The following is a 14632-nucleotide window of genomic DNA, read 5'->3' as shown; positions in this document are numbered from 1 at the left end:
CCAGTGGAAAACTAATTTGAACAAATAATAAAGGAGAGTTTCCCCAATCTGGCAAAGGAAATAGACTTCCAGGAAATCCAGGAAGCTCAGAGAGTCCCAAAGAAGTTGGACCCAAGAAGAAACACACCAAGGCACATCATCATTACATTAGCCAAGATTAAAATGAAGGAGAGAATCCTAGAAGCAGCAAGAGATAAGGGGACAGTCACCTACAAAGGAGTTCCCATCAGACTGTCAGCTGATTTCTCAAAAGAGACCTTAGAGGCAAGAAGGGGCTGGAAAGAGGTATTCCAAGTCATGAAATCCAAAGACCTACAACCAAGATTACTCTATCCAGCAAAACTTTCATTTAGAATGGAAGGACAGATAAAGTGCTTCTCAGATAAGATCAAATTCAAGGAGTTCATCATCACCAAGCCCTTATTATATGAAATGTTAAAAGGACTTATCTAAGAAAAAGAAGTTTAAAAAACATGAACAGTGAAAGGACAGCAAACTCACAGTTATTAACAACCACATCTAAAACAAAAGCAAACTAAAAGGACAGCTAGATCAGGAGTAGAAACATAGAAATGAAGATCTCAAGGAGGGTTAGCAACAGGGAAGTGGGAGGAGGAGAAGGGGGGAGAAGGTACAGAAAATAAGTAGCATAGACAGTAGATAGAAAATAGATGGGGGGCAAGAATAGTATGGGAAATATAGAATCTAAAGAACTAGAGACACATGGTCATAAACTAAAGGGGGTAATGGTGGGGACAGGGGGTAGGATGGAGGGGAATGAAGGAGGGAACAGAACAACTGTAATGGCATAATCAATAAAAAATAAAAATAAATTTAAAAAAGAATGATTTTGTTTTAATATGAACATTTTAAGTAAAATATTTCCTGAATAGTTCACTTAATATACCAAAACATGTAGGGTTGCTTGCAGTTTTTTTAAAAAAATATTTTATTTATTTATTTTTTGAGAGAGGGGAAGGGAAGGAGAAAGAGTAGGAGAGAAATATCAATGTATGGTTGCCTCTCATGTGTCCCTCCTGGGAACTGGCCTGCAACCCAGGCATGTGCCCTGACTGGGAATCGAACTGCGATACTCTGGTTCACAGGCCCGCGCCCAATCCACTGAGCTACGCCAGCCAGGGCGGGTTGCTTGCAGTTTTAATTCTAGGGAAATATGATCTGAAGTAATTCCAGTTTCCTTAACAGAAACAGGGGAATTCTTAGACCCAAAACATTAATAGGGCTTTTGAATTTGTGAAAGATGATGTAAGGTACTTGGAAATAGACAGGGGTTTCCAACAGAGATAATTAGTAAATATCTTAACTTAGATTCTGCGTTCATGGAAGGAATATGACCTGGCAGTAATTATTATAAATTATGGGAAAAAAATGTTGGACATCACACCAGAGTGCAAATCTCCATTTGGTGCCATTGACCAAGAAGAAGCACAAGAGGAGGTAACTGCTTTTGTTTCTCGTCTCTAAGTTTCTAAGCTTTTGTTTAGTTGAGTCTTTTAGGAGGTCATGCATTGTAAGTAAACTTATTTTAAAAAATTGATTGGTATTTAATTTGTTACATTTACATAAAAGTAATGTATAGTGAAGAGCTCCTCTCCCTCCCTTTTTTGTGATAAAAAATGAAGAGGAATCCATTTTTGAAGAGAACACTGAAAAGTTCCCTATCGCCAGTACTGATGATCATCAGTTTGGGGTGGGTAGTGTGCTTCCTACATCCATTTGGGCTTTGTACTAAAAGACCTGTAAAGCCACGCCCACACTGATTTCATTATTCTGGGTGCATCATTCAGTGTAGTAGATACATGTCAGAGATTTTCGCTGTCTTCAAAGTAGATTTCCCAAACTCTCTATCACACCTAAATTGTCTTCTTGATGAGACTGCTAATGTTTGAGGTAACTTTTTAATATCTGCTTCCCAAGCGTGGGTCTTGCTAGAGCCTGTTTTATTGCCTTTCTGAAAAACTATATGAGTAAACGTTTTTGTAGATCAAATTTGAAGTGTCGCTTAGTTTATCAGATTTTATGTGCACTAGGAATAACTTGAAGCCCCTTCAGTACCTGGGGTGGGGGGTAGAGACTGTCACCCCCAAGCCTGTTTTAGTTGCAGTAACTCCATTTCTCTATTATATGTTGAGTGTCTAAGTAAGCATTTGTTGCAAAAAGCTTCAACTATTAGCACTGTTTTCCTGGATGCATTTTAAGCCATGATGCTTGTTTTGAAGGGGCTTACTTGGTCTAGAGTTTTGACTAAGCTGGAGGCAGTCTGAGGTTTTTTCCCAAGTGTTCAGTCTCAGAACCTGTCGCTAGCTTCCTTCCATCAGCCAGCCTTTAACTCAGGACACTGTCCCTGTACATCATTGTACGGCAGGACCCCACGCCTCTTTCCCTGGAGTCACTAGTCCAGCAGGAGTTGTGGTACTTCCTTCTCACTAAGCCTGTAGGGCTGAGATCATTCGAAACCCTCAAGGTTGCTATAAGCCCAAAGAGGCTTGAGTGGTTTTGTTTTTGCTTTTGCTTTTGTTTTTGCTTTGAAAACAGGAGACATGAACTGGTCAGTTCTCCATGGTGGTGGAGAGCCTGAGCACAGACCCACCAATTTTTAATCTGTTAACTATTGATCCTGTTATGTTTCAATGAAAGGCAAAGCAGCAAAGGCAATTAGCTGAGTTGTGAAGAAGCTCCTTCTGGGAAAAAGAAAGGAAAAAAGAAAAAGAAAAAGGAAAAAAAGTGATATGTTTCTGAGGGCATGCAAGGAATTTTATTTTGAGGAGTTTAAAAGACATACTCCAAACTAACTCCTTTAGGGAGCGTGTGTGTGTGTATCTGCATTGCTCATTGGGAGGGGTGGGAGTTAGTGGGAGGAAGGAAGAGAGAAGAAAAGAAATATTTTGGTCCACTTCCATAAAACATTAGGTCCTGTGCCTGGCATTTAGTGCCAACAATGTCAACAATGATTGTTATTATTAATTATTTTTCTAAATTGGATTTATTTGGGTGTCATTGATTAATAAAACCATACAGGTTTCAAGGGTACAACTGGATAACACATCATCTGCATATGGCATTGTACACTCACAACCCAAAGTCGTCTTTCCCTGCCACCATTTATGCCCCTTGCCCTGTCCCACTGCCTTCCCACCCTGCTTCCCCCCTGGCAATTCTTAATTCGTATTGTTTAGCCGTGGAGATCATAGTCTTACTTGCAAGTATGAAAACATAATTTTAAGAATGTTATTGGAAAATGACAATTGCTAAAACATATTGCACTACATCCTGAAATTTAACCAATGTTTCTAGGGTTCTTCAAAGAAGTGTCCAAAGACTAAGAAGCCACAGCAGATATTATCACCTGAAAAAATAAATGAGCAGCTGGTCTTGTTGGAGGCACACCTTCTCAAACTGACAAAGCAAAGTAGTCATTTTTTGTTTCTATCTGTGTACTTCTATTGAGCATTATATCTTTTTAAAATAAGAAAATCTTCTGTTAAAAGGATTAGGAGGATATTAGCATTTGGTAACCCCTTCAAAGTTTACAGTCTTTTATATTTGTCAATAATACTAATAATATTCTATTAATAAGGGATTGCTTACTGCTTTTTCCTGATGTGACTCATAAAGATTATGTGATTTATTTAGAATTGCATAGCTAGCTTGGATCTGAGCCTAAACCTTCTGATTCTAAAGCAGGGTATTGCAACCTTGATACTCTTGCCTGTTTGGGCCAGATAACTATTTGCATGGGGGACTGTCCTTGGCATTGTGGATGTTGAATGGCATCCCATTGACATACAGCGCACCATTTTCCCAGCTGTGACAACCAGCTGGGAAGCAAGTGTTGCCACATATGTGGGGTTGGGGAGGGAAGGTGCAAAATTGAGAATCTGTGCTCGAATGGCAAAAATGTAACTGAGAAATGAAAAGAGATAGCATGAGGGGTGTTAATGTGTGAGTGATTTGAAACACAGTTTCAGGTTACCGTGCTATGTAGTGATATGTGAAGACAGTGATTGGAATTTTGCAGTTAGTGATTTGGAAGTCTGCTTAAGAAATTGATTCAGTTTCTGAATTGATAAGTATGATCACTTTTAAAAAAGTAGGTACTTCAGATCTTTCAAACAGGAGAGTACCAAAATTTCTCGTCAGGGGAGCCTCCATTTGTGGCCCCCTTGGTCTTTGGGAATGACTGTACGTGAAGAATTCCGAGTCCCTACCTCAACTCTCTCATTATGGGTCCCAGTTTTATCGGAGAGGTTGTAGGTTCCCAACTTGGACCTCTCTCTATTCCAGCATTCTCAGTGTCTGTTACAAGCTGAATTTTGAACTCGATGCTCTATTATTTACATAATCAGTAAACATAGTTTGTAACAAAGCTGTAATTGTCTAGTCACGTATAAAAATATAATTCCTTAAAATATAAAGTATTCTAGAAATGTGAATTATTTCTTTTCATACTATCAAAAAAGAGAAAACCCCTCACATTTTACCAGTCAGCACAGTATAATGTCACTAACTAAGCAGTAGATTCAAAACAAAACAAGAATAAAAATATTAGTTTCATGTAGTGCTTCCTGTGCACCAGAAACTACTTTGTGTTTTATATATTAAAACTCATATAATCCCTATACAACCATTATATGAAGAAGGTATCATTATTATTCCCATTTTAAAGAAAAAGAAACCTAGGCACAGAGATGCTGAGTAACTTCTCAAGTTCTCATAACTAAAAAGTGTCTGGGTGAGGATCTGAACCCAGGCAGTCTGGCTCCAGGGGCTGTGCTGTTCGCTATCATGTGCTTTACTATCTTTTCATGATCGTTTTATTTATTTATAAGTATATTTTATTGATTATGCTGTTACAGTTGTCCCAATTTTTCTCCCCTTTATCCCCTCCTCCCTGCACCGCCCCCCTCATCCTTCAGTATCCCCTGCCCCTCCACAGTTCAAGTCCATGGGTCGTACATAGAAGTTCTTTGGCTTCTCCATTTCCTCTACTATTCTCAACCTCCCCCTGTTTATTTGTACCTGCCTATTCTGCTTCTTATTCCCTGTACCTTTCTCCCTTGTTCTGTTTCTCCCCCTATCCACTGATAACCCTCCATGTGATCCCTATTTCTGTGATTCTGTTCCTATTCTAGTTGTTTGCTTAGTTTCTGCTTCTGTTTTTCAGGTTCGGTTTTTGACAGTTTTGAGTTTGTTGTCATTTTGCTATTCATAGTTTTAATTATATTTTTATAAAAAATGGAGTTGAGCCCTGGCTAGTGTAGCTCAGTGGATTGAGTGTAGGCCTGTGAACCAAGGGGTCATGGTTCAATTTCTAGTCAGGGCACATGCCTGGGTTGTGAGCCAGTTCCCAGCAGGGAATGCATGAGAGGCAACCATACATTGATATTTCTTTCCATCTCTCCTTCTCTTTCCCCTCTAAAGATGAAGAAATTTTTAAAAACTTAAAAAATGGAGTTGGTATAATTGGTAGGTTTCTGAGTCTGGGGTTTACTGATCTACAATAGCTATTGAATAAGAGAGATACATGCTTTGGAAACTCTTTACCTACTTGGTGGCAGACTCCTTGGCTGTCAAGGGGGGAAATGAGTGGAAAATAATTAGATTGTTAGATTTTTAATCTATAAAATATTATATAATTGATACTTTTAAGGTACATAATTTAGAAAGCATACTTGGATGTTTTTCTATTTTTCATCTCCTCCAAAATTTTTTTGTTTTGGTTATTGATGTTAAACAGAATCTACAACTTATTTTTTTTCACTTTAGATGTTACAGCTGAACTCTCAGGAACAGAGGACCCTATATTTCTTTACCCTGTAGTTTTAAATTGGTCAGTCAAAGGTGCTATGAAAGAAGGTAGGTGACCTAAATGTATATGTGCTAATCACTCAACCTACTATTGAAAGTCATTTATTTGGTGGATTTTGCTGTTGTTTGACACTTAAAGGTCTAACCTATTCCATGCAGAAGACTTGGGATTCTTTACCCATTCAGAGTAATTCATAGCCTTGATTGTCAAATAATGGAAAAGACCTAAACAAGTACCTGATAGAAAGTTTGGGAACACAGAACCTTGATGGTGGCTTATTTGGGTAGTAAACAGTTTTATTCTAAAACACAAAAAGTAGAGAATTGAAAAAATGTGCTAGTGATCTTTAAGTTCAGTTATGTAGAAATTAGTGCAATATAATAATAATTAGGGTAACTATTAATTCTGATTATTATCAGAGATTTTTTCCAACTAGTCATACATGAGTGGCCACTGTTATGAAATCTTCCTTAACACTGAGATATTTGGAATATAAAGGAAATATAAACTGTGATGGATTATTTGATTTTAGAAAAACAGTAGTTCTCACCACATTTATTCCTACATATATTTTAAGAGTGAGAAATCTTAAAAGCAGGTTGATAAACTTGCCTGCTAGAACAAAATGATTTTTAGTAATAGTAACTTTTTAGCACCAATAACTAAGTGTATTAATAACTATGTATGAGCTTCCTTGTTTTCACAGTTATGAAATTTAAGCAGAGACCTAGATTCCTGGAATTTTTTACGCAAATTATGCTAAAATGTATGAGTGATGAAAAATTTCACCTTGTGGTGGAGATAACGAATCCTGTCTGTGACTTCTTGAGAAGGTACGTACAATATCTATTCTAGTGCTACTAACAGCTTAACAAATGAGTAACATTATCACGTAAAGATATATAAGGTAGATGAAAAATAGTGTAGGATATAGACATTTAAAACAGCCATCCAGGATATAGTGAGGATTTATGTTCATGGTAGGTAAATAAGTCAACAAAAATATTTATACAGCTGAACTAAGGAATAAGATTAGAGCATATTCATAATTGAAGCAGGAAATAAATTAGGCCACTTTTACTGTTGTGTCAAGATGGGTAATAACATCTCTGGGCCATCACCTCCGCAGGCATAGCCTTCTCCGTCCAGCTTTGGTCATTACTATGCTCTTCTAATCCCTCTACATTAGTGAGCAGAGCCATTCCTTGGGGCTCCATTTGCATATGTGAATGGGAAGTTCCTCAAATAAAAGTAGTAAAACTTAAAGCCATCGCCCTTGTCCTCTAAGCATGAGTGGTTCTCTTTGCTCCCAAATACAATTATAGTGTTTCATGCCAGTTATGAGAGACGCCAAATGAACCCAACTTTCATCCCAACAATTGGGTTTTCCTTTCACCACTATGCTTAGATGTATCTCATTTTAGTAATAGGGAGCATGGGTAACATGGGGTCTATTTAAAACATGGCAGCAGAAGAGAAACATCATCATAAAAACACACAGGAAAATAGTCTTCCTAAAATAGGCATTTCTGTTATTGGAACAAACACTTGGAATATATGTGCTTCTTATTTTTGAAAGGTAAGAGAGGAAATTGCTTGCATTAAAATGAAGCAGGCCATAGTAATGAGTTTTGCTAAGAATTAGAAAGTTCCATTACCTTTTTAAAAAACCATAGCCAAAATTAGATGTTTAGGAGCTGTAAATAATATTCTTAATACCAAAGAAAATTAGAAGACACTATCACTGTGCAGTAGAATTTGGAGGACTGACCTTGGAGGTCCAATCCAAGCAAAATAGAGACTCTGAAAGAGGAAACAGTGGCTTAGAAGCATTGCCCAACTGTATGTATAATAAAAGACCTGAGGCTGAAAATCGAGCAGTATTGAGTGCAAACTCAAGGAAATGACTTCAGTGTTAAGCCTGAGCAGATGTTTTGGGATGCTCCTCTGCAAGTCAGGAAGTGTAAAGGAGGGGCAGATGCGACACCTTGATTTCTACTTTGACAGTGATGGGCTTCTTTTGTGTTCATATGCTTACGTAGTTTTACGCAAAGAAATGTTCTCCGGTTGCAACAGACACACATGCAGCTATGTTTTCTTCCATCCTTTTGATTTCATGGTTTCTATTTAATGTTTTAATCCATATAGAATTTTTTGGTATAGGGATTTAGATTAACCTTTAGTTTGTCCCCCCCCAAAATGTTATCAATTGTCCCAGTAATATTTAAAAGAATGTTAATTTTTGTTACTTGGTTCTAATGCCACCTATTAACATTCAAAGTGGATGATTCTACCAGTAATGCTTGTAAATTACAGTGAAGATATTTCATGAACTTTCATGTCCTCCATAACAAAAAGTCAAAGTATGTGGAAAAACTGCTGAAAGACAAGGCTGATTTGACAGAAACATGATATAGAGTTTAAGATGCTACTTTAAAAAAGAAATAAAAAGGACATAGAAAATATAATGTAATTAAGATTAATTTACTGTATATAGTCAGTTGAGACTAAACACACTTTAAAACATTCATTAAATTAAGAAAATAATATTTAAGCAGAAAAATAAAGCACACCAGATCACTGAGATTAAAATTTGTAAAGACCACATTCTTTTACGGTGTAATTAAACAGAAATTTTATAACAGAATAAATCACTGGCATATGAAATTATTGGATTTTATATGCCAGCCTAAAAGAACTGTAACTACAGTTATGGAGCCTTTTAGAAATAATGATCATGAGAAAACCTAATATCACATGTACTCAAAGCAGCACTTAAGAGACAAATTTTTATCTTTAGAAGCTTTTATTACTAAACAGGAAAAGTAAAATTAAATGAACTTTTATTGAACTCACAAAGTTAGAAAAATAAAATAAATTTAAGAAAGCAGAAAGAGGAAAATAAAAGTTGAAATTAATCCACTATGAGTTGGTATTAAACTAGTTCAATTGAGAAATGCTGGGGCTGGTTGTCTGGAGATATATATAAATTAGGTACATTTCTGGCTGTTGTAGAAAAAGCAAAATGCAAGTAAGTGAAGATAATCATAAATTTGAAGTGGTTAAACAAACGTTTGATAACAGTGTATACAATTAATATGAATAACTTGAAAATCTAATTGAAAGTGGTGATTCTCTGGAAAATTTTAATTGGAAGAATGGATTGAAGCTGTAAAAAATAGGGTAGCTCAGATATTTTAGGCTAGTTATTTTATATTTTAAAGAAACAGATAATTTTTTATTTATATAAAGCTAGTTCAGGATGTGGGTGTAAAGTCTCCTACTAAATTTATCACAGGAGGCTCTGGTAACAGCTTTATAAAAAGACAATAAAAATAGAAAATTATGGATTGTTCTTACTTATCAGTATATAGAAGCAAAAATAAAAAATATGATACTGGGTTATAAATGCAGCAGTGAAAATGTAAATTTTATTCTTAATATAAATATAGGAGTAGGAAATCTATAGTATAATTTTCAGTGGTGGTCAAAGGAGTGTGTAGTAGATGCTAAAAAGTCACGTGGAATTCAGCAGTCATTCCTGGCAGATCAGGCTTAGAAGAATATTTTCTGTTAAAATAAGCTTTGCAACAAGAAACCCTGTTATTCTTTGTATTGCTTAATACTGTTTTGAAACTTCTTGCCAGTACATTAAAATGAGAAATAGAAATTATGATTAGAATTTATGTGATTATCACATAATAGGGTCTCAAAAACGTTTGTCAAATGAACCTTATAGTACTCTGAAAATGAAGATAAAATGATATTTGCAAATAATTATTTTTTAACTTAAGCTAATTAACTGAAATCTTTCAGAACTAATAATAGAATTCCACAGGATGGCTTGGTGCAAAATTGCAAAATCAATAGCCTTCCTATATCAAATAGAAAGTACAGTAGCAGAATTATCCCATTTCTATGAAGTACAAGATTGAATTTATTAGGAGTTGTGAGAGGATTCAGGTTAATATAAAGAAGACCAAACATCCTTACCAAGAGATAGTAAATAAATTACTTGAGTAAGTGGAGAGATGTAATATATTGCTCAAAGGGCAGATGGAATATTGTAAAGATTTTTATTACCTTCAAATTAATTTATAGGTTTAATGCAGTTCCAATAGATTAGTTTATATGGAATGGGCTAGAATAATTATAATATTTGAAAACTTAAAAAGAGAAAAAGGAAAAATTTTTACTACCAGATAAAGTGTTTTTGACATAATAGGCAGCCAGCCTTGGACTCAATGTTTTGAGTCAGAAACATGCACTGACATAACTAGTCAAATAAGGAATAGACCATGACATCAAAGATCAATACTGTTGACAACATAAAAATTTAAAAATACTATTTTTTATAACAACATGAGCAAAACAACAGCAGTCAGACTTGGAGGAAGCATTTTATGAGGAGGTTGCTCTGTGAAGGAGTTTCATTTAATCAGCTGACCAGAGAGGTCTGCTGAGCACGGAGGGGAATGTGAGAGGCTTGAAAAGATGGCAGCCCAATTGTGCATTCATGACCTTCCTTCCCCTCTTTTCCTGGAATATAGCAGCCAGGTCAAGTGTTCTGGTGGGATGGGGTGGGATAGAGAGGAGGTAAGAAAGAGATCAAGCTGCTTGGAAAACAGCCGGCAACCAGTTTCAAGTTGCCTATTGCAAAGGATGGATCTCCAAATGCCCAGTGGTCACTGGTCCAAGCTTCCTAGTTCAGGCAGATAAAACATTTGCCAATATGAATATTGACTAACTGGGAGATTATTGGAATTGCTGCCACTGGGCTGGAGTTCAACCAACATAAAGATCTAGAATCATTATCCAAATTGAAGCAAGAGGCTGACCACCAGTGGGACCAAGATGAATTTGGAACTGTAATTATTGTAACTAGCTATCCAGACGTACCCAGCCATTTTGTTAGCCTTGCATGGATGGGACCCAACGTGTTATTCAATGCAAGCTTTGGATGTTATTTAGCATGTGACAGCAGGGCGCAGCTGTACTTATCAAAAGAAAAATAAATTTTAGGGACTGTGCAGCTTTCAGGGAAAATCAGTGATAAGTGTCAATAGAGGGCAATAATGAGAGACTTCATAACATTTTCAGAGTGGGCCAGATTACCACAGGGGTTCATGGCAGATTGAAAAAGCAAGGTTAAGAATTCCTACAGGTGATCGGGGGAAGGGAGAAAGTATAGTAGTCATCGGCAGAGCTTAGCTTTATTGGTGTCCAGAGGTCATAGTGGCTAGAAGCTTGCACATGATGGAACCAGAAAGACTGAAATCTGTTGGAAGCAAGGTATCTCGCCTGGGTTCACTCAAGCAGTTATCTTCTGAGCTTCATAGTGAAGTGTTCACGTTTTATTTCTGGTCCAATGCATTGTTTCTACATCACACGTCAGCTCTGATAAAATGTTATGGTACAATTTATATTGTGATCTTTTGAGAGGCCAACTGCTCCTTGAGGACCAGGAATATCAGTCTAATTTTGGATTTTTTTTTTTGCATAATTTTAGTGACAACATTCATTATAGATTTAGTACTTTTATATAGTTTTACAGATTCTTGCAGATTTTTTTTAACTGACTTTATCTTTTTTGTATTAGGAGAAACGAGTCCCTTCTTGGAGTTAAAAAATTGAAATACAAGGACAGTCTGTTGAGTAAAAGGGCAGCTAAACCTGGGAAGAACCACAAAGCTGCAGTCATGGAGATAAAGAGAGTAAGTTTCATTCGAGTTTTGAAATATGGGTTAATGAAATGATGGGATTTACATATCTACGACTATTGGCTGTATTATAATTTATTATAACATGTAACAGAAGAAAATGCTATGATGCATACTTTTATAGTTATTAAATTCTTAAATTCTCATATGGATATTTTCATAATCCTATTTCCCATCTACAGGGGTATTTTTGTTACTTTTGATAATAATTTTAATTGAGGGGTGTAAAGAAACCACTGTATTTAATGTCAACAGATAAGCATTAGAGTATGAGTAAATTATATTCAATAGTGTTCAGAATTTTAGTTTGTAACCTTTTTTGTTTTATTCTGTATTAAGGCTTCGGATGTACAAAGAAGAAGAAGTAAAAAAAGAGAGACACTAAGAGAATATTTTTCTAGAAATCCAGGTTTTTCTGAAATGCCGGAACATGAAAGGTATTGTATTATTTAATTAATCTAATAAGCATGAACTCGAAGGTTACTATGTGTTGGGCATTCTTTGGGGGTGTAGCGGTACACTGGTTAACTAGACAGGTAAGGCACTACCCTCAAGGAGTTTCCATACTAATGAAAGTGGCACAGTAAACAAGTAAACATACACATAGACAAGGTGATTAAAATTTTTATAAACTTTATAAAACAAGAGACCAGGATGATATACTACAGACGAACTGGCCTGGGGTGGAGGTGAGTGCAGCAGGAGTGTAGATAGTGTGGTCAAGAGACCGAACTGCTGAATTACCTTTTATTCCTGGTGGACCTAATGTTCTTGTTGATAAAACTTAAGCCATAAAACTTATCATGGTGAAATGCTTAGCTTCTATTTTTATGAGTATGAACTTATGATTCTTATACAGTCTTTATATATCTTACCTTCATTATATAATGTCTTTACTCACTTATAGATTTTGATCTTAATTTGTAACTCTAGATATTAATAGAACCATTCTCACTTTCTTCTTATTGCATCTGTCTACTATCTGATTGTTTCTTTACTTTTTAAATTTAAATATAACATATTTTAGATGGGTGTAGGAAATAATATAACAAATGAACATATGCAGTTAACCATAAAAATATTTCAAACACAGTTGAAATTCCCTACACCCCTCTCAGAATGCATCTTCATCCCCCTTTGTCCAGGAAGCAGTTTATCATGTTTATGAGCGACTTTATACTTCAATTATATATGTATGCAGGCCTACATAATACATTATTTTTTATAATCTGCTTGCCAATTTTCTCTTTTTCCTAAATGTTATGTTTGTGAGGTGTTTTTCTATGTCTATTACACATAAGTCTAGTTATTCATTTTACTTTTGTATAGTATTCCATTATATGAATAAATAAGCTTTATTCAGTCTCCTGTAAATGGGCATTTAAATTGTTTTTAAGTGGGGGGCAGTTCCCAAGACATGAACATCTTTGTTTTTTATACCCATTATACGATATTGCTAAGTTGCTCTTAAATTCTCATCAGTGGTGTTTCAATTCACCATCTTCACCAAAACTTGATATTATGACCAATTTATAATTTTTTGTGAAACTTTGAATTGTAAAATTTTATCTCTTTGGTTACTGATGAGGTTAGGCATCTTTTCATATTTTATTAAACCCTAGGGTTTTTCTAGTCTCAGTCCCACTTGTTTAGATATTTGCACATTTAAACACTTTGTTTTTTGCTAGTTTTTTGGTAGAAGTTTGAATATTAATGCTTTTCCAACTTTGTGGCTCATCTGTATACTCATACATTTTAAAGTGTTTCTTTAAATCAAAGGTTGTAATTGTTAATGAAGTCGATTGTAATAATAGTTCTAGTTGTTGTTTTTGAAATTCTTCTGTCACTGGAGGTCATAAGGCATTTTCATAGTGAATTTAAATTCTTGATTGTCACATTTAGGAATTCTATTCAACTACAATCTAATTTTGTGAATTGTAGGGAAAGCGTAGCCCCCTCTCTTATAGTTTCATTAATGGGCACCCAGCTGAGTAGTCTGCTCTGTGATCACTGTCGCTTTCGTCATTCAGCAAGTTTTCACCTGTGGAGTTTTGGGGTCTCTTTTATGTCCCATTAGTCTGTTATCTATTCTTGAGTCAGTATCACACCATCATACTTACTTTCGCTTTAAATGAAGTCTTGTATGCTAGGAAAAGTCTCTCCAGAAGGTTCTTTTCCTTTATTTGTCTTAAGTCTTGGACATTTTTCTGCAAAATAGTTTGGAGTAGCTTGTCAAGTAGTACAAAAATCTTGTGATTTTGATAGAGATAGAATTGAATATAAAGATCAATTTAGGAAGTTTTTTAAAAACAATATTGAGTCTTTCTATTCATAAGCAGACCACTTAGGTATTAATTTAGTGCCTTTCAATAAATTTTTATGATATTCTCCAAAAAGGTATACATATTTTGTTAGCTGCATCAAAGAAATACTTTTTGTATTAGTGTAAACAGTATTTTAAGATTACATTTTGTAATCTTAATTACATTTTGTAATCTTAATTATATAGAAATATAATTAATTTATAAACAACTTGGTCTTCTGTACAAATTGATAATTGATTCATAGATACAGGTTTTTGTGTAGACAGTCAAATTATAAATAGATAATGAAAGTTTTGCTTATTTCTTTCTGATGTGCAAGGCTCTCTTTTCCTGTTCTTGTCTAGCCTATAGGTTAGGACCTCAAGATTAATATTGAATAGAGTTTCTGATTGTGGACATTTTTGATGTAACATGCATTTAAAAAACTTTTTATTTTTGGATAATTGTACATGTACATGCAGTTATAAGAAATAGTACAGAGATCTCTCATATATCCTTCACCCAGTTTCTCCTAAGTTAACTATTTAACTATAGTGCAAGAGCATAACCAGGAAATTGACAATGATGCAATCCATTGACCTTATTCAGACTGCAGAAATTTTACACGCACACATATGTGTGCGTATATTTAGTTGTGTGCAGTTTTATCACGTTTGTGGAGTTGCGTGACTGTCACCAGGAGGAAGATACAGAACAGTTCTCTCATGAGCATCTGCCCCCAGCCCGCACGCTACCCTTTTGCAGCGACAGCCAGCCAC

The 14632-nt window shown here is 35.4% G+C and overlaps 1 protein-coding gene across 1 annotated transcript in view; it reads left to right on the top strand.

The window, feature by feature from the left end:
- The window catches only part of CFAP54 (cilia and flagella associated protein 54), a 253182-nt gene that overhangs the window by 97393 nt on the left and 141157 nt on the right, over window positions 1–14632 (top strand). Inside the window, 6 exon segments of the mRNA XM_037160832.2 lie at window positions 1330–1458; window positions 3316–3430; window positions 5788–5877; window positions 6537–6663; window positions 11430–11544; window positions 11890–11987. Coding sequence (XP_037016727.2) covers window positions 1330–1458; window positions 3316–3430; window positions 5788–5877; window positions 6537–6663; window positions 11430–11544; window positions 11890–11987 — 674 coding nt within the window.

This window comes from Artibeus jamaicensis, unplaced genomic scaffold, assembly GCF_021234435.1.
Source record: "Artibeus jamaicensis isolate MK-2021 breed Jamaican fruit bat unplaced genomic scaffold, CSHL_Jam_final contig_233, whole genome shotgun sequence".
Taxonomy (NCBI): Eukaryota; Metazoa; Chordata; class Mammalia; order Chiroptera; family Phyllostomidae; genus Artibeus; species Artibeus jamaicensis.
The sequence above is the reverse complement of the archived record's forward strand: the minus strand, read 5'-3'. Positions and strand labels throughout refer to the sequence as shown.